This window comes from Hypoxylon trugodes, assembly GCF_022578975.1.
Source record: "Hypoxylon trugodes strain CBS 135444 unplaced genomic scaffold F4822scaffold_4, whole genome shotgun sequence".
Lineage (NCBI taxonomy): Eukaryota > Fungi > Ascomycota > Sordariomycetes > Xylariales > Hypoxylaceae > Hypoxylon > Hypoxylon trugodes.
In genome coordinates this window covers 2,504,261-2,523,417 of record NW_026250019.1, presented here as the reverse complement: position 1 = coordinate 2,523,417, position 19,157 = coordinate 2,504,261, and the positions used below count along the sequence as shown (strand labels likewise).

The 19,157-nt window shown below is 47.9% G+C and overlaps 8 protein-coding genes across 8 annotated transcripts; 6 read left to right on the top strand and 2 right to left on the bottom strand.

The window, feature by feature from the left end:
- The first annotated feature begins 66 nt into the window (after positions 1 to 66).
- Positions 67 to 2,034, top strand: F4822DRAFT_400428 (uncharacterized protein). Its single transcript, XM_051457862.1, has 3 exons — positions 67 to 1,230; positions 1,286 to 1,387; positions 1,457 to 2,034. Exons 1-3 carry the CDS (start codon positions 727 to 729, stop codon positions 1,751 to 1,753), a joined length of 903 nt encoding a protein of 300 aa, XP_051315762.1. The 5' UTR covers positions 67 to 726; the 3' UTR covers positions 1,754 to 2,034.
- Positions 2,035 to 2,493: 459 nt separating this feature from the next.
- On the bottom strand, positions 2,494 to 3,854 carry F4822DRAFT_400426 (putative short-chain oxidoreductase). The gene is made up of 4 exons (XM_051457861.1): positions 3,759 to 3,854; positions 3,413 to 3,662; positions 3,091 to 3,359; positions 2,494 to 3,039 (listed from the first exon to the last, which is right to left on the bottom strand). Exons 2-4 carry the CDS (start codon positions 3,637 to 3,639, stop codon positions 2,651 to 2,653), a joined length of 885 nt encoding a protein of 294 aa, XP_051315761.1. The 5' UTR covers positions 3,640 to 3,662; positions 3,759 to 3,854; the 3' UTR covers positions 2,494 to 2,650.
- Positions 3,855 to 4,374: 520 nt separating this feature from the next.
- On the bottom strand, positions 4,375 to 6,562 carry F4822DRAFT_220115 (amidohydrolase family-domain-containing protein). The gene is made up of 4 exons (XM_051453978.1): positions 6,086 to 6,562; positions 5,798 to 6,003; positions 5,270 to 5,738; positions 4,375 to 5,218 (listed from the first exon to the last, which is right to left on the bottom strand). Exons 1-4 carry the CDS (start codon positions 6,342 to 6,344, stop codon positions 4,440 to 4,442), a joined length of 1,713 nt encoding a protein of 570 aa, XP_051315760.1. The 5' UTR covers positions 6,345 to 6,562; the 3' UTR covers positions 4,375 to 4,439.
- A 47-nt stretch (positions 6,563 to 6,609) lies between these two features.
- On the top strand, positions 6,610 to 8,085 carry F4822DRAFT_400421 (protein-tyrosine phosphatase-like protein). The gene is made up of 2 exons (XM_051457860.1): positions 6,610 to 7,526; positions 7,621 to 8,085. Exons 1-2 carry the CDS (start codon positions 7,025 to 7,027, stop codon positions 7,950 to 7,952), a joined length of 834 nt encoding a protein of 277 aa, XP_051315759.1. The 5' UTR covers positions 6,610 to 7,024; the 3' UTR covers positions 7,953 to 8,085.
- A 129-nt stretch (positions 8,086 to 8,214) lies between these two features.
- F4822DRAFT_400418 (MFS general substrate transporter) lies at positions 8,215 to 10,409 on the top strand. The gene is made up of 3 exons (XM_051457859.1): positions 8,215 to 8,863; positions 8,924 to 9,228; positions 9,361 to 10,409. The coding sequence occupies exons 1-3, from the start codon at positions 8,650 to 8,652 to the stop codon at positions 10,225 to 10,227; spliced, it is 1,386 nt and encodes a 461-aa protein (XP_051315758.1). The 5' UTR covers positions 8,215 to 8,649; the 3' UTR covers positions 10,228 to 10,409.
- Positions 10,410 to 11,005: 596 nt separating this feature from the next.
- F4822DRAFT_428330 (tetrapyrrole biosynthesis, porphobilinogen synthase) lies at positions 11,006 to 12,214 on the top strand (the record flags this gene model as incomplete). Its single annotated transcript, XM_051460892.1, has 2 exons — positions 11,006 to 11,248; positions 11,306 to 12,214. The coding sequence occupies 2 exons, from the start codon at positions 11,006 to 11,008 to the stop codon at positions 12,212 to 12,214; spliced, it is 1,152 nt and encodes a 383-aa protein (XP_051315757.1).
- An 844-nt stretch (positions 12,215 to 13,058) lies between these two features.
- Positions 13,059 to 15,720, top strand: F4822DRAFT_219888 (Zn-dependent exopeptidase). The gene is made up of 5 exons (XM_051453976.1): positions 13,059 to 13,539; positions 13,602 to 13,694; positions 13,754 to 13,990; positions 14,041 to 14,211; positions 14,267 to 15,720. Exons 1-5 carry the CDS (start codon positions 13,429 to 13,431, stop codon positions 15,170 to 15,172), a joined length of 1,518 nt encoding a protein of 505 aa, XP_051315756.1. The 5' UTR covers positions 13,059 to 13,428; the 3' UTR covers positions 15,173 to 15,720.
- Positions 15,721 to 16,268: 548 nt separating this feature from the next.
- On the top strand, positions 16,269 to 19,086 carry F4822DRAFT_443029 (alpha/beta-hydrolase; the record flags this gene model as incomplete). Its single annotated transcript, XM_051463062.1, has 5 exons — positions 16,269 to 16,388; positions 16,448 to 16,870; positions 16,924 to 18,101; positions 18,176 to 18,281; positions 18,377 to 19,086. The coding sequence occupies 5 exons, from the start codon at positions 16,269 to 16,271 to the stop codon at positions 18,695 to 18,697; spliced, it is 2,148 nt and encodes a 715-aa protein (XP_051315755.1). The 3' UTR covers positions 18,698 to 19,086.
- Between the last annotated feature and the right edge of the window lie 71 nt (positions 19,087 to 19,157).

Here is a 19,157-nt window from a genome sequence, read left to right as displayed (position 1 = left end):
ATCTCTACAGAAGTACACACGAGGAAATTATGGGAGAATATCATCGTGGGGATATTTTAAGGGAATAGATTTTTGGGATACCCTTTTCACAATAAGTACTCGGGAGGTACATATTATCTTTACAATAAAAGCATTCATACTTTTAACCTTCTAAGGTAAATCCTTAGAAGCTTTTCCTCTTTTGTCTGAATCCAGGAGTTCGCCGCCCAAAAAGACTATACTCAAATAAACCGAAGCGGGAGGGCATATCATGGAAGCATGTGGAAGTGGATGCATCATCATCAAGCGATGAACCGCTTGCCTAGAGCGAAGTGAACCCATTCCCTTGGAACCAAGCGGATGTTGACCGATGACGGGGTTCAAAAAAGCGTGGTCGCTAATTAAGACAAGGTCAAGTTGGGATTGGCTTGGATGAGACTATACAGGTATTCGGCCTAGCTGATATATAGTCTGAGACGCCGGTTCGCCAACCCCTGGCTTCATTATAGCGTTTTCATGCGTCCCCGGATCTTCAGCTTCAGTTCGTGATATTCTTTAATAGATGTTGGTCATGGCTTTTTTTTTTCGTGGCCTTTTCTTCTCTCCTTTCTACTACACACGCTCCTTTTGTGGTGTTGTAAGAGACTTCTGGCTCCCGTTCCCGGTTGAGATTTGAAGCTTGGCATTTCCGGCTCACGTTCGTTATTAAAAATACAGTCACTACCGAATCTACACTCACTATCGGAAATGCGCGCCTCTACTTCCATTGCTGCGATAGCTCTTCTGTGCCGTGGGGCACTAGCTCAATGTGCTGGCAGCCTTTCCGTTCTCGCCGGCCAAGATTTTGCAGATCCATGTGCGTCCAAGGTATCCAGCGACGCTTCGGCTCTCTGCAGCACCTTTCTAGGCACAAGCACGGCATTTGTAGCTGCTGGTACACCAAGCGGATCAGTCGCCACGAGTACTGTTACCAGAGTTGTATTTGCGCCTACGACTACTACTAAGACTGAAGTCATTGCCTTCACTACAACCACTACCGTCACAGCAGCTGCGTCGCCTGGACCCGTTGGCCGTCGCGGATTGGAAATCAATGTTCTCTATCCTGATTCCGGATCGTCCTCGAGCAGCACCGCGGTCACTTGCCCTACTTTAACGAGTCTACCCACGGACAGCGCCTCGAGTTCGGCTGTCAGCTCTGCGTGCAGTTGCCTCGGCGCGAGCCCCGAGGTTACAACTGTATCGGTTTCCTCCGTAAGTTTATATACCACTTGCAGCATTTGAAGCCGGATTGCTCATCTTGTTCTAGGCTACTGTAGCCGCCGCCAACGCGAGGACTGTTACGACTACCGTTACGGTTACCTCGGCCATTATCACTTATACCAAGAGCACGACCACGACTTCAGTAGTAGTAAGCATTTGTTCCCCTCCTAGACGCCCAATTTAATTGAACTTGTTAAACTAACGAACCCTCTACTAGACTGCAACTCAAACAGCCTCCTACGACCGCTGCAGCATCGGCTACACTTCCGGTGGTAACGGCCAAGGGAACCACGCCGAAAGCGTCCAGGCCACTTCTTCCCAAGACTGCTGCCAACAGTGCCAGCAGAAGCAGAATTGCGTAGCGTCAGTTTACACGAGCACAACATGCCAGCACTTGATCAAGAGCTCGCAATTATCAGGAGCAAAGACATCGGATCAGTGCCCTCTTGGTATCGAGGACTACCCCTTTGGACCGGTCGGTGGAATGGTGTACCCGGGACCCTGCGGTTACTAAAAGCTCTATGCGATGATGAGATGTTCGCCCATCAGATCAAATTAGTCTAATACATTAATGATAAACACTTTCTCTTTATCTTCGTAGTAAACCATAGTTCCTCAGCACCCAACCGGGGGAACTCGCTTCTATCCGAGCCAAGACGACACTTAATCGCCACTGATACGAGTCCTATCAAGCAGCAAAAATTTAAGTCCTCACGAGGGACTTTGAGCACTGCGCACAGACTCTAAGAGTTATTAGTCTATACGGAAGATCCGGGCTCTAGCTTAGTTTCCCTGATTCTATAGAAAACTAAGCCCAGTGAGCTCTACAAGGACCCACATACAAGGTCTAGGCTTCTTCATGCAATATCGTAACTCGTGAACTACATCCTTGGCCTTCTTAGCAGGAGGACTGAACATTTTACTCCTGGTTCCAAGAACCTGGGTTGACCTAGTTGACAGGGAAAGTTGTGATTGACAAAAAGACCACCACGCCACTAGACTAGGTCTGCGATATCTACTATGCAAGGGGCTGATGCGAGGGGACAAATCCACGTGTCTGTAGGGATAGATGTATGTACACTTCGCTTCGATCAATAGCCTTATCGCTTATGGACTAGAATGACATATCCGGGTAGGGATGGTTGCAATGAGTCTCCTAGCGGAAAATTATTGGCTGTGCGACATAAATTTCACATCAACTCCTAATGAACGAAGGACTCAATATGACTATACTGATTATATAATCACCAGTTAGTTTTGGGTTACGACCTCCTGTGCCCTGGGGATTCCGATCATGGGCGTCACGTGAATTGGAATAGGGGCTTTTAGGTATTCCACGGGCTGTCGCAAAGCCCCTTATTTAATTGACTCTGTGGGAAACCCAAGTTCACTCTAGATCTCTCCTACAACTTCACTTCTTTTCCAAGTTAACATTATTGCAGACATCACCGAAAACCTCCAAAGCATGACCAAGATAATCCCGCACGGTTTTAATCCGAACCGTCATATCCTGACCCAAGGGTAGAAGCCGCTCAGCTTCATGGCCCTTCCCCACACCTTCACCAACAACAACTTCATAAACCGCTTTCATAGCCTTATCCTTATCGCCATTCGGCTGTAGCTTGTTGCTAGCCATGATCTGCATCATCTGCTCCGCAATCGACCCCTTATAATCATCGGGGAGAGGGGCCTTGCCAAGCACTGTAGCGGCGCCGAAATTTGTGTTAAAGGTCCCGAGCGTGACTGTCAGCGTACGGATTCCGAAAGGCGCAACTTCTTTGGCGAGGACCTTGGTTGCTCCTAGAGCACCATATGAGTACGGAGTTATTAAGTATTAGAGGGGAAACGTACCATCAAGTCCAGCTTTAGCGCCGCCGTATCCGCCCATACTATCTCTGGCCTCGAGACCAGCGCCGCTACTCATGTTCACGAGGACACCGTACTTGCGCTTCCGCATATGCGGTAGGACGGCGCGGATTAGTCTCAGAGGACCGAAGTACAGGGTGTCCATTTGAGCGCGGAGTTCCGCCTCGGAGAGCGTTTCTATGGGGCCGTAGATGGAGTATCCGGCGTTGTTTACTAGGACATCGATTTCATGTCCTGAAGCTTCAATAGAGTCGCTGTGAAATTTGGAGTAAGTTACTGTTTTAGCTTGGGCAGGAGAGCTACTTACATGACCTTTCCGCTGTCCTGGTCGTCGACATCGAGTTTCACCCACTGACTACCCTTTCGGGCATTAACCTCAGCTACGAATTCTGGGGTTTTGGAGGGGTTTCGAGAAGTTGCGATGAGGTTATGGCCACCGGCTAGGACTAGACGAGCGAGGGACTCGCCGAAACCTGAGGAGGCACCGGTGATGAGCCAGGTAAGGGGTCGGTTTGGTTTGACGAAGGTTGCCATTTTGAATTTTTATCTTGAAATTTCTGTGAATGAGGTTAATATGAGTAATTAATGTTTGGTGTCTGTCTCTAGGTCTTTGAATATGCCTCGTGGTGAAGACGAAATAGGGGCATATATACACGAATAGTTGGTAGGCCATGATAGCAGTGAATAAGGGGGTCAGTCAACACCTAATACCGAAAATAATTAATCATCTCGTCCTCGCGTCTTCAAATAATGGAATTAAGTAATGCTGGTTGGTAGTGGGAGGTTAATCCTATCGTGGATTGTTGCCCGGGTTAGTGAAATGTTGGTTGGACTTAGACTTAACTCCGCTATGGTAGATCGGGTTAAGGGATAAACTCCTTTCTTATATAAATCTGCTGAGTGCCAAGACATTTACTATCCCGGTATATCTAGACTTTGTACACTTTGAAAAGTCTAACAGAAAACACCTTGTCACTCTCGTCGTCTTCGATCAAACTTGGATTATTCGTGTTTATGAGTATCCCCAGAAATGAATGCCGAATTCAGTGGTAAACTCCGGGTAGTATTAGCGAATAGTCTATTATCCTATGGTAAAACAGCCGTACTGACAACAAGAGCTGTGCCGCAATAAAGGTCGGATTTGATATCCATATACTTCGTCACTGGGTCAATTCCGCCTCGCCGTTTCTTGAATCTAAGTAGCCCATAGTTTGAAGATGAATACTTCACCTATAATAGTGCGGGAAATATATCAGAGTTCTAAAATTCATCGTCTTTCATTTTTATGCGTCTACTTCTAGTTGTGTATATGCTGTAGAAGTCTATCATATCTATTACTCTCGCGAGTAGACTTTCTTTCCTCTGACCCACGTCTCTTTCACCTTTAACGAGCGTAGCTCCTCTATGTCTAGTTTCTCTAACGGTGAATCTAAGACAATCCAATCCGCATAAGCTCCCGATTGTATAACCCCAGCCTTTCCCTTCATGAATCCAGCATGCGCGGGCCCCTCAGTGAAGCCCCGAATCGCCTGGTCTAAATCTAGGGCTTCATCTGTACACCATCCTTCAGGCGAATCATCTGTACCTCTACCGGTATGCGGGCTTCGTCTCGTGACAGCGGCGTAGATACCCTGGAATGGGTCCGGGGGCTCAACGGGAAAATCGCTACCCAGGACGGGATTGACGTCTAACAAGGACCGCATTCGATATGCTTCCTTGGCGGTACGCTCCTTTCCTAGCCTCTTCTCCGCATACGTCATATCGCTTGTAGCATGGGTGGGTTGAATGGAAGGAATAATTCCGATTGCGTGTATTCGAGCCTGGTCATCTGGGTGGATGATCTGAGCGTGTTCGATGCGAAAGCGTAGATCAGATTGGCAAGTTGAGAGTGTCTCGTCTGGGCAAACAAGCCTAAGAGCGGCAATCATTGCATCGACGGCATATCGATTTGCGAGGTCGCCAATTGCATGGATATTTACTTGGAAGCCTGCTTGAGCCCATGCTACCGCGTCGTATACTAGTTCAGTAGCATTGACAAGTAGAGATCCCGACGTATCTGGGCGATCAGTATAGGGGTCAATTAAAGCACTTCCCCAACTTCCTAGAGCACCATCTATATAATTTGTTAGTACATTTTAAGGAGTCAGTATTCTACAAAACTTACCAGCGAATAATTTCACGCTTTTAATGCTTAAGAAGCCATCCGGACTTGTGTACGGTTCCATTTCAGCCGGGCAGAAAGTGTTCCGTTCGTAACACTCTAGCATTGCGTAGACTCGCACTGTCCAATCATCACCTCCCGCCAGTTCCTTATAAAGGTTCAGATTCCCTGGAGTAGCTCCGGCATCGTGTATACCCACGAGTCCTACTTCATTAAGCTTTCCCATAGCGCTCTTCACGAATTGCGTCTTTTTCTTGTCATCCGGCTTCGGCCACAAAGCCATTACCATATCCATAGCATTATCGCAAAATACGCCCATCCCAGGATCTCGGATAATCTCACCGCCAGGGACATCGGGTATAGTTCCCGGAAGCAGATCCAAAACCGCTTGAGATACCCAGATGCAGTGAACATCGACTCTGTCAAGCATGATGTATAAGTCCTTGAGCTTTTCATCCGCCACTAAGTCATCCTTCAAGACGTCAGCATTCCTATGACCAGTATACTCTTAGAAGAGTCGGGTCAACTTACAGCAGTCGGCATTTGCCCAAGAGCCATCTGATCCCATCCGACACCTCGTAGCCACTCTTCCTTTGATCCAGTACTAGGGTTCTCATCGGCATACTTGCGTACGCGAGACCTAGCATCGTCCATAGAAGTAGATCCGAAGAGGTCTACTGAGTTCAAGAACTCGCCGTATTGTAGAAGATGTCCATGACCATCCCATAGGCCGGGCACTATGATAAGTCAGCCAATATTTCACTACTCGTTATCACCAGGGGTACCGAGAAGCAGGAATGGACTCTTGATGACACATACTGGCAAAACCCGGTTTCGCATTCTTAGCAAGCTCCGTATCTTGGTCAGCTTGGAAAATCGTAGTGAATTTTCCACTCGGCGACACCTTGAAGCAGTTCACATACGGCTCTGCTACAGAATTCGTGCGAACGGATTGGTAACAATGCGTCTCTATGTAAACGTAATCAAGCACTGCACTGTACCCGACCAACGCCACGATTGCGGCTGATAAGTACAGCCAGGTATTACGGCCGAGACGCGGGAAATGGAGCCAATCCATGACTAGTTCCTTAAGATCATCAGAATTTAGCGTAGTGTTGTCCTAAGTTATGTCATCGAAACACCGCCGGATGGGCCCGACCTAGAAAAATGTTAGGTAATCAGGTTTGGTTTTTAGTCGGGGAAACTACACGGATTACTCTAATAGCACTGATTACATCCTAACTAATCAAACCAATCAACATTACTTACTATAAATATTGACGAGATGACTCAAACTTGTAGAATTTGGGATGGTTGTTGCTGAGTGTATCGTGTGATAAGAACGATCCCATTGATTCAACTTCCCCATAAACGCATTGAGAGTTAGGGCTAGCTTGCACTAGTACATTATCCAAGCTCTATCTATCTAAGTAGGGTATGTGGGTATTGAAGCGCGCGAAGTGGGGGCGGGACCCGCGGGTAACGTCACTGTAGAAAGTGCCCAGGTGCTTATTAGGGGGGCAAGGGTCTATCTTAGCTTAGCCGTTCGCTACCATCTAGGGCAAAGGGAGGGGAGGTAAGAAGGAGGAGGTCGCAAAGCTCAGTTAGCTCCTTCGCGGGGCGGGGAGTAATACCATCTAAAATCCCCTATTCAGAAGGCAGGTCCCTACCTCTTATACCCATCCTAAGCATAAGCATCGCCGACAAACCTCAAACCCGGACATTCCGAACTAAACCTAGAGCCAGAAAAAGGACATCATGGCCGACGCCTCCGCCCTCCTAAAGCTAGCCTCAACCGACGTCAACGACGAAATCACACCCGAACAATACGCTCCGGTGCTAACCTCCCCACCCTTCATCTTCGTCGACGGGACCTTCAACACCCGCGATCTAGGTCTCCTCCCCAACACCCCCCTGCGCGCGGGTTTCGCCTACCGCTCCGGCGCACTCGCCCGCGTAACCGACAACGGACGCGCCGTCCTCGAGGGCAAGTTAGGCATACGGCGAATCTTCGATCTACGATCCCCTGAAGAGCGGGCCGCGGCGCCGGATCCCAGATTCGAGGGGGTTGAAAATACGTGGATACAGAGTACGCGGCCGGACTCGACGCCGGATTTGAATCATTTCGTTGCGGGTGAGGGTGAGGATGGGTATCGTGAGATGTACCTCGAGGTCGTGGATGTGTATCGGGAGAGCTGGAGGGCGATTTTGGAACATGTGAGGGATCGCCCGCAGGATCCATTTTTGGTGCATTGTACTGGTGCGTATACTATACCCCTTACTTGATTTGATCGCGGAATTCTAGGGGTGAGGTTGATCTATAGGGAGTTCTTGCTAATCGGGACACATCGCAGCTGGTCGTGATAGGACAGGTGTATTCTCGGGTCTATTACTTACCCTTGCCGGCGCATCGCAGGAGACAATAGCCCTAGACTACATGCTATCACGCATAGGGACTGAACCCGTTCGACTCATGCTATTACAATTCGCAATGGCTGGTACAAAGGCGTCGAGTCAAGACCAGCCGGGATTTTACAATCTGATCAATTTGCGGACTTCAAGTTGGAATGCGTTTGTTGACGGCGTTAATAAAGAATATGGTGGTTTCGAGCAATTTGTTTCGGAACAGCTTGGTTTTTCGAAGGAAGATCTAGCTAAAATCAGAGCAAATCTGACAAACCCTTGAGCATTTACGATTAAGATTTAGATTATCATAATGAAATCCGAATATACCCAGGTCTGATTAGAGTTACAATGTCAATGTCGATACACTTAAGCATGTTGATAAGCGAGAACCCTTGCTCCTTTATAGTGTGCTGGCGCTACAACTAAATAAAACAAATTTCTAATTTTCACCAAAGATTAGGAGTATCATGCGGAACACAACTCACCAACAGAGCAAGAAAGGTTGGTTCGTATAGCATATAACCAATTGTTAATTGATATTGGTGCCGAGACCCTATAACTACATCATTTCTGTTGCCCCCGATATCTCGGAGACAAGTGGATACAACAACGCCGGCCAAGGTGTGGATTGTGTAGCGAGGAAGATCCGGCTTCCTACCAATAGGATTGACTAAACCGGAATGTCGATTAGTGAACCGTCGCTTGAAAGGGCGCACTGCTAGGGTGAATACGGGTAATAAGACGATGAACATTACAGATCCGGATTAGCACCAAAAGTCGGTCTGTTATATGCCTCTCCACTTGATACCTCCTTTACCGGAGATGTCAGAACTAAAGGAATGAAAAAGCCCATCTTACCTAGCGCCCTCATTAGAAAGCGCTTGTTGTAGTGTATTCCTTATTTCCTTATTGTAGTGTAGCCAGGCCGCCACCTTCGATTTTGTATCATTTATCTGGTAATAACCTGTGTTGACTAGATGGCGAGTCGTGATATAGAGTTGGAGACTATTGCTGCTCCAACTACAAGGGTTGGGGCCGCAACAATTCCATTTGAAGCACCGAACCAACAAGATGGTTTACAATCAGAACCAGAAGAAGGAAGACAAGAATTTTCACTACCGCCCGTTGATGGTGGCAAAGATGCCTGGCTCTTCCTCGCGGCATGCTTCGCAATTGAAGCTCTAGTTTGGGGTATACCTCAATATCACCCTTTTGAATCAGTCACAGTTTACTGACTACTCTTTTTGTTAGGCTTCCCATTTGCTTTTGGTGTATTCCAGGATTACTATAGCACTCATGAACCCTTTGCAGGATCTCCAAGTATCGCAGTAATTGGTACTTGTGCAATGGGAATTATGTATCTCACTGCTCCCCTTATGATGGGGCTCTGTCGCCTTTTTGTCCGCTGGGCTCGATGGACGTCTATTCTTGGCTTGTTCATTATGTGTCTTTCGCTTGCGATGAGTTCGTTCTCATCGAGAATCGAGCATCTCATTGCCACTCAAGGCGTTCTTTATGCCATTGGCGGAGGTATTGCGTACTGCCCCTGTATCTTGGTGAGTGCCAAATTGAAAGTGATAAAAATGTCATCCCGATGTTTCAGATTCATCCGATACTCAAAGTGTGGCTTATGACATAAGAACGTAATCTCGATAATGACATTCCGCTGACTGAGACATTTTCATCAGTATATGGATGAGTGGTTTGTGCAACGAAAGGGCCTAGCATATGGCATCATGTGGTCAGGAACTGGCCTTGCGGGAGTGGTACTACCTCTCTTCCTTGAATGGCTTCTTCACACATTGGGGTTCAGGACAACACTGAGGCTCTGGTCTGGCCTATTGTTTGTTTTGACGATCCCTTTGGCATTCTTCATCAGACCGCGCTTGCCTTACTCAGCAACAAGCCATATCAAACCGTTCGACTTGAACATGTTCATGATCCCGACTTTTTGGTTATACCAACTTGCAAACGTCGTTGAAGCGACAGGGTTCTTCTTGCCAGGGATTTATCTTCCTACTTATGCCCGCAGTACCCTTGGTGCTGCGTCATACAGCTCAGCGACCACGATTCTTCTAGTAAACGTCGCTTCGGTCTTTGGCTGTGTAGCCATGGGATGGTTTATTGACCGCCTTCATGTTACAACGTGCATCTTGTTATCAACGATCGGCGCCACGATCGGCGCCCTCGTTATATGGGGTTTGTCATCCTCGATCGGGCTACTATACTTCTTCTGCGTCGTTTACGGACTATTTGCGGGATCGTATACTTCTGCCTGGCCGGGTATCATGAATGATATTGTTCGAAAAGGAGAGGCAAGCGGTCGAGGCTATATCGACCCGAGTATGGTTTTCGGCTGGTTGGCCGCCGGCCGAGGGATAGGTAACGTTGTCTCGGGTCCTTTGAGCGAGAATCTCATTCAAGGACTACCTTGGAAAGGAGATACTCCGGCCTTCGGGTATGGAAGTGGTTATGGCAGTCTTATCGTATTTACGGGTGTGACGGCTTTACTAGGTGGTGCGAGTTTCATTTGGAGACGGCTGGGTATGTTGTGAAACCACACACATATGTAGGTAGTTGGAAGTATCTTGAAGACTCTTGTCTCATTCGCGCATCATCTCGCAGACGGGATAGCATCGGGAGGGGAAGTTCTGTAGCACAAGAAAAAAAAGAAAAAGGAAGCACGCGGACAAAGACATCATGTTGGCGAGGTACCTAGCTAGGTGGCTTAGGTATACACTAAAAAAACTAAATTTAGTGGCTTGCAGTTGGGGTTACACTTACATTAGATAAGAGTGGTTTTCAAATCGTAAGGATTTAATTGGCGAATGGCCATGCGGAGTGCCGGCAAATCTCGGGGCGTTCAGCGCCTCTAAATCCCAAAATCGCAATTCGTAGAAGGCGCCCTGCGCAAGTTCTAGTTTTTAGAAGGACCATTGTGGAGTCGTCCAGGGTCACAGAGGGGCGAAAACTCAATTGCCAGTGTCGAAGCCGTCGACTCCGCTGTCGCAAAACTAACTTACTGTATCTTATATGTGAATCCCATTTCTTACACACCCACAAGCTCTTTCCAATTTCTTTCTTCCTAGGATTCACTGCAGTCGGGTGTGTTGACCGTTGAACTCGACAAACTTCACTCACTTATAGCGCAAACCTTATCCCTCTCTTGCAACTAAGTAAATAAACACAAGCCTCTCGCTCGGGTCAACTCAATCAACCCCTTGCAATTTTATTCAACCTACCTAGGTATTCACCCCGAGCCGAATCAATCCCACGACGACATCGCCAGTCCTTTGTTACTCGCCGCAATTGAAACATTCTCGAGTCGCAAAAATGTCTTTCTCAAGTCTAGTCCAAGACTTGACTCTACGGGATGGAAACACCCCGCGCCAACCCCGAGGTAACTCCTCGGTCTCTACCGTCGACGACAGAGCCTCCCACGTCTCTCGAGCAAGATCATACGCAAGCACCGCTGCGACTAGCGTAAGCCTTACTGGTAACATCTCAAGTCAGCTTCACAGTGGTTACCACCACCCTCTCGCCAGATCATGGCAAGCTGAGCGACAATTGACAAAGGTCGGTCAGCCCACTTGGACAAAATGAGAATTCGAGTTATTAACATCAGAGACACAGTCAATGTTGATTTACCCTCTCTTTATCTCAGATATCGAGGATGACGAGACTTTAATCCCCTCTCTACCCGGCCAGTACCGTCGAGGCCTTAACAAATTGATCCCATTTCTGGAACCACTAGTACGAAAAGGTCTCCGATCAGTCATTCTTTTCGGTGTCCCTCTTAAGCCTGGTACCAAGGATGCTCTAGGTACCGCCGCCGACGACCCGAAAGGTCCGGTTATTCAAAGTATCCGCCTACTGCGACAGAGATTCCCTCAGCTTTACATCGTCGTCGACGTCTGCCTTTGCGAATATACTTCCCACGGTCATTGCGGCATCCTTAGGGATGATTCGACTCTTAACAACCAACTATCAGTGGAGCGAATCTCTGATGTCGCCCTCGCCTACGCCCAAGCTGGCGCTCACTGTGTCGCTCCGTCTGATATGAACGATGGCCGTATTCTAGCCATTAAGGCGAAGCTAGTGGAGGAAGGAATTGCGCATAAGACTCTCTTGATGTCATATGCTGCCAAGTTCTCGGGATGTCTTTACGGCCCCTTCAGAGATGCCGCCGGCTCATGCCCCTCATTTGGCGACCGGAAATGCTACCAGCTACCACCAGGAGGACGTGGCCTCGCACGACGAGCTATAATCAGAGATATCGGCGAGGGAGCCGATATTATCATGGTCAAGCCTGCCGCTCAGTATCTCGACATTATTAGTGACGCGAAGGAGCGAAGTGAGGGACGTCCCATCGCAGCCTACCACGTGAGTGGCGAGTATGCGATGGTACATGCTGCCGCAAAAGCCGGTGTATTTGATCTCAAGACGATGGCGTTTGAGGTCACCGAGGGCATCCTCCGTGCTGGTGCATCTATCGTCGTTAGCTACTTTACACCTGAGTTTCTTGACTGGTTAGACAACTGATTTGATTTATTAAAAACATGAGTGGGAGCGACATGGCGTTTGCTACAGGAGTCACTGGCGCATACGGGACTAGTTATGCATGGCACGAGCACATTAATGAACTTGTGTATAGATTTACGATCATCATTTACCCGCCGTTTGTGATAAGTCATTCATATATCAGCGGTAACGTTTTACAAAAGCCGTCCTCAATTGAAAGTTATTTTAACCATGATGCTATTATCGCATCTAATAACCCTTCAGTATTAAGGAATATCGTTATATCTATAACAGAACTTCGTCAAGTATATCTACCGTGAGTGATTATAGTTACACGAGGTAGCGTATGAGCGACGATACCCATTATCCTAGGCATTCTGTTTATAGAATACATTCATGTAAATCCAAGATGACGAGGCAAGCCCCTGGCTAAAATTGAGCTCCACGATGTTGATAAGAACCCGAACGGGATCCGCAATTCCGTGTTCAAGCTCACACCATGTCCCTTTACTTTGATGTTATCATCGACGACTTGGCATTCTTACAAACGAGATTACGGAATCCTACCTCACTTCCTCTGCCAAGTTACCGATCAACATGCTGATTATATTCTAAACTTTCGGTGTGCTTGCCGCTGTGCCGGTAAAGCTACCCGGTACAAACACTAATAATGTTCGCTTTGCTGATATTACTACTTTATAGTACAGCGTAATACCACTAGATAACGTGGAGCTTGCCTAATAGGAACACCAAGACTCGCACCATTAGCTGTCAACAATGCTATCATAACCATCGTACACCTACCTAGGAAACATATGGCGCAAATACATCATAATAGGCAGAACAAAATTTCTCCTTTCTAGTGCTAGGCCGAAGAAACACTATAGAACATATTTCTAGAACCTAAGAACTCGTAACCCATTCCAGATTCACCCCGCACACCTGCGCTTGGCGGCTCTATGAGGAAGGTAACCCAACCGCCACGACGCTTTTTCTCCAATGCTACGCCTTGGCTCGGTTGAAGCTATATCGCGTGCGGGATGCCCAGAAAACCATGGCACTGGGAATTTTCTTGTCGCCGCTAGGATATGGTCTAGAGCGGATGACGCGAGTGTGGATAGATTTGCAGGATGTGAATAGAGTAACATTTATTTTCTAGTATATATGTCTTGACCTTGCTGTGTTGTAGATTTAGTGTGGTTTGTGTGCTCAGTACCTTTCATCACCAAGGCAATATGAAGGCCCAAAACCCTATCGTGACCTTGGCGGCCGTGAGCCTGCTAGCCTTCACTGGGTGCGCAAAGCCGACGAAATGCACTAAGCGCGACCTACCATTAGTTCACGACGTAAGGAAAATGAGAATACATAGATCTTCAATTGAGGGATACGAAGCTAATTGGATACTCAGCAAGCTCTAGTAGACTCTGTTGTCATAGATGATTTGCTAGGTTGCGCGCAGGACCTGGAAGATATAGCCTATGCGACTTCGCGAAGAAACAGGGTATGTCTTACAATTAGCCAGAAAACCACTGGGAATAGCTTGCTTATGGATGTCATCAGGTCCACGGCACGGAGGGACATCTAAACAGCGTCCAATACTTCGTCGATCAGCTCAACTCAGTCGGCGATTACTACAATATTGAGCTACAGAACTTCACGACTGAAGTGGTTCTCCAAGTCGAAGCGTCGCTATCGATTAATGATGAGACGATTGAAGCGGGTGGCTTCTCGTTCGGCAACAATGGAACTTGGGAAGATACACCCCTAGTATCCGTGGCCAACCTGGGCTGCGTCGCCGTAGGTTTACCCACATATTTGGGAATAAGCTCAATCTGACTCTGCACCAGGAGGACCACCCAGATACCCTAGACGGAGCCATCGCTCTTATCGCGCGGGGTAATTGCACATTCGTGGAGAAAATTACATTCGCCGGCGAAAAGGGGGCCGTCGGCGCCATCATCTACAACAACGCGGAAGTCGGTCTCGCAGCCGGTACACTAGGCGGCGTAAATGACCTAGTAAGAGCTCATCTCAGAACCCGTCCTACAACACCAGAACTTACCAAACTTCCAGATCCCAGTTGGCGGTATATCCCGGGCTGACGGTCTACGCCTAGCTTCACAACTCAGCAACGGCACAACCCTCACCTCCACAGGCGATTTCTGGCAATACACCGATAACACGACAAGCTACAACGTCGTAGCCAGCTCCAAGCAAGGCGACGCGAACAATACCCTATTCCTCGGCGCGCATAGCGACTCCGTCGAAGCCGGGCCAGGTATCAATGATAACGGCAGCGGATCGTGCGGTTTGCTTACGATCGCCAAACGACTGGCTGCTTGGAAGACGAATAACCAGGTGCGTTTCGCGTGGTGGACGGCTGAGGAGGAGGGGTTGCTTGGGTCCGAGCATTACGTGGAAATCACCCCGGATGCGGAGTTGGATCGCGTGAGGTTGTATCTCAATTTCGATATGATCGCGTCGCCGAATTATGTCTTGGGGATATATGATGGTGATGGCAGCGCGTTTAATCTATCGGGTCCGCCTGGGTCCGCGGAGGCCGAGAAGTTGTTCGAGGAGTGGTATGGGAAACAAGGGTTGCCGTTCGTAGGATCGGAGTTTAATGGGCGAAGTGACTATGGACCGTTCTTGGATAAGGGAGTGCCGTCTGGTGGACTGGATACTGGTGCTGATGGTATCAAGACCGAGGCAGAGGTTACGCTGTTTGGAGGCACGGCGGGGGAGTGGTATGATCCGAATTATCACTCCGTGAAGGATAATGTGACGAATTTGAACCTCGAGGCTTTTGAAGCTACGAGTAAGGCCATTGCGCACGCTGTTGCGACGTATGGGACTAGCTGGGAGGGCTTTCCCAAGCGGAATGTTACGTCATTGACGAGGAGGTACTCGACTTTTTCGAGGAAGTATAATAATGCTTTCATGAAGAAGTCAAGGCGTGGGAGGAAGAGTTTGTATTAGTCAGGATACTGGTTTTATTTATATGCCGTATAGATGAATAAGAGCTGTATTACGTAATATAATGAGTATCAGATGGTATTTCTATAACCACATTGATGACTCAGAAATTCTAAAGAGGGGAAAGACCTTGGGATTTGCTTTTGCTTTTGCTTTTGCTCCTCAACTAAATCACCAATCTATCTCGCAACACATCACCACACTTAGTATATTAAAATCATAACTTCCCATCCCAATCTAGTCGCTCAGGTATATTACATCTCAATCAGGAACAATTCCGAATGAACGGTAGAGCACGCGATCTAACGCGGAATGTGCGATGTTATTACCCCTTGCATAGCACGCGCTCGATGGCGATCATATCCTTTTCTAGCAGTAGCTTTTATCTCGCGTAGGTGGAGGAAATGGAGGAAATAATGGAGAAGTTGGAGTTCGACAGATACCCTAGTCAAATTAATATTTGCTCAACGTCAGCATCCAGATCCTGCTTCCGCCTTGCCCGTCTATCGTCCCACTCACTACTCACTGCGAATGAGGAGTTACCGGAAATGTGAGTCAACTTCGGGAACTGCCTTTTGCTTATTGAAGTAGGTAGCTGGGCAGGTTCCGTTGGGCTGAACAAAGGAACGAGGGGGAAATCTCCAATCGCTATTCTAGAATCCAGCCGAACGAATCGATATGAGCATGCCAAGATCTCTCACCTGCCTTTTTCATATTGAGATGATGTCTTAGTGCTGAGCTCTTCATACGACCCTGTTCGTGTCGTTCGTGCCGGTACGAATAGAAAATGTTGGAATTCTGAACAGGCCTAGCAGTCTAGGTCTAATCTATGGATCCTGCGCCATGGCGCAATCCCATGAGATAGCGATGTAATCTACATGCATGATGTTGATATTTTACCTGTTATACCCCGCCTCAAGGTAGGCAAGGTTACTTCCAGCCCCAACCCAAGTACAAGGTAGCCTATGTAGGTAGGTATATTTTATGGCGCCTTGAGCCTTCTTTGTTTAACTTGGTTGTTTACCTCCTTCACTTGCCTGGACCGGAACGCATAGGTCGGCGTAGAAGAAGTAAAGGTTCTCATTGTGCTGTCGCGAAGATGAGGTATCAATCGCGAGCAGCGGTAGCTTTAGCTGCCCTGCCTACCGTCTTCGGCATTACGCCCGAGTCAATGCTCGCTGCGAATCGCTATGGAGTCGCTACGCCAAACCCCAGTGGTGTTCGTACCTATCCGACGTTCCACAACGCACCTGACGCGATAACTGACCGCTCATATAGGATTTCGCACTTTTCACGGTGTCTAATTACACCTTCGAAACGAAAGAGAGCGCGTCGCAGTGGAATAAACTAGACTTAAAGACCGGCGACATCTCAGTTTGGTACGCCGGATCCGACATTTCGGAAGTCGTGTTCGTCGGATCTACTCCGACGAGTATCATCTACATCAACGGCACCAATGCCGAAGATGACGGTGGTATAAGCCTGTATTCCGCGGATGCGAATTCCTTAGAGGATGCGAAATTGATCGCTTCTTTGCCTGCGCCTTACTCAGGTCTTAAAGCTGTTCAGACCGCGTCGGGCGACATCCACTTCCTTGTGTATACTAAGGCATACCCCAACGGTACGGCGTACAATGAGGCGTCGGCTAGCACGCCCGCCAGCTCGGCAAGAATTTACACCACAACTTATGTCCGACATTGGGTATGTATTTCGGATACTGATCCGAAAGATAGTAAAAACTGACAATCTATTAGGACACATGGCTCAATGGAGAGAAGAACGCTGTTTTTGGCGGTGTGCTAAAGGGAGGTAACGGCTCCTACGCATTCTCTGGTGACCTCACCAATTACGTCAGTGGTAACTGCAACGTTTCCTGCTTGGAGAGCCCTTATGACCAGAGCGATGAGAGCGATTACGACATTTCGCCTGACGGCAACCACGTCGTTTTCCTATCGAAAGATCCCTCGCTTCCATTGGCTAACTACACCGCCGACGTAATCTACCACGTACCATTCAATGGTACTGCTAAAGACATTGTCGCTATCAATGCCAGAGGCAGCACCAAGTACGCCGAGGCCCAGGGTGCAGCCACAAGCCCCCGATTCTCACCCTCAGGAAAGCAAATCGCGTATTTCCAGATGAATGGTATTGCGTACGAGTCCGACCGTAACATCCTCTATGTCGCAAATGCGGATCCAGAAGACTTCAACGTAACAGCTCTCGCGCACGATTGGGATAGGTCGCCGGATGTTTTGGCATGGTCGAAGGATTCGGAAACTATTTTCGTCTCAGCTCCGGATCTAGGTCGCGAACGTATCTTCCCCATTCCTCTTACTGCTGGCGACTCGTACGAGCCCAAGAACATCACGAATGAAGGTGTGCCCTCTGCATTCTATGTATTGCCCGATGAGTCCATCCTAGTATCCGACACGAAGATCTGGACGAGCCGAGATATCTTTTCTATTACACCCGAGGGTGAGGTAGTCAAGACGTATTTCCAGGCCAACTTAGTCGACCCGGCCCTGAAGGGACTCAAGCCCGAAGATGTGTCCGAGTTCTACTACTCGTCCAACACTTCCGAGATCAAGCAGCAAGCTTGGATCATTTACCCAGAAGGTTTCGATGAGAGCAAGACTTATCCTCTGGCGTTCATCGCACATGGTGGACCCCAAGGAGCTCACTTCAACAGCTGGTCGACACGTTGGAACTTCAAGGTTTGGGCAGATCAAGGTTACGTCGTAATCGCGCCGAACCCAACCGCAAGTTCGGGATGGGGTCAAAACTTGACCGACTCTATCCAAGGCCGTTGGGGATCGTACCCGTACTGGGACTTGGTGCATGCCTGGGATTACGTCAACAGCACTCTTAAATATGTCGACACGGAGAAGGGCATCGAAGCTGGCGCGTCTTTTGGCGGATACATGACCAACTGGTAAGCTTTTGAGTTCTCAGACCATTAGACCTTAATCAACTTGACAAGTACTAACGAAAGTTTCCCCATTGTAGGATCCAAGGCCACGAGCTCGGTAGACGATTCAAGGCGCTCGTGACACATGATGGTAGCACCTCAACCCTTAATCAATACGCGAGCGAGGAGCTCTGGTTCATGAACGTGAGTGTTTCTAATTATATCTTGTGCTCATCACTGATTTACTTTTCTTTATCAAATAAAATGGACCCATACTAATATATGTAATCAAAATGCAGCATGATTTCAGTGGGCAGTTCAACCAGACCGGATTTGTACCCGGTTCACCCTACTATGACTGGAACCCGCTATTGTACGTGGACAACTGGGCGACGCCTCACTTTGTAGTCCACAGTTCCATGGATTTCCGTCTGCCTATCAGTGAAGGTGTTCTTCTCTTCAACCTCCTCCAGACTAAGGGAGTGCCAAGCAAGTTACTCAACTTCCCTGAAGAGAACCACTGGGTCCTTAACCCAGAGAACAGTTTAGTCTGGCATACAGAGATCTTCAAGTGGATTAACCATTATAGTGGTATTAGTAATACCTCGAGCCCTTATTAGGACCGAGGCTAGATAGTATTTGGGACTGGGACTCTTTCTCAAATCCTGTAATAACTAATTCAATTAGACATTATCGTTTGATGAAGCGAATTTGTGTTTGGTGCAATGAATATATGTAAGTACATGAGTCAGTATGTGAGTCGACTTGTTACTCGAAAAGATAAATGCGTGAGTGGTGGGTTCCAAATCCTTTATGATTATTATGAAGATATTCAGGTACCTCCGTATCATACGGAATGGGTAAATGCTAGGGTGAGAAGGTTCTTTTGACAACACGTGTGAACAGGAACGGGTTGACACGGATTACCTAAAGAGGTATAGGCAACACATTTTAAACTCACATGGAAATAACACTCCGTTTCATACACGATGTCAATTCTCAAATCTTACCCGTTAAGGAATACCAACCCAGTTGCAGAACATTAGCCGTTTCAACTATCTCGCAAATAAAGCTTAAAAT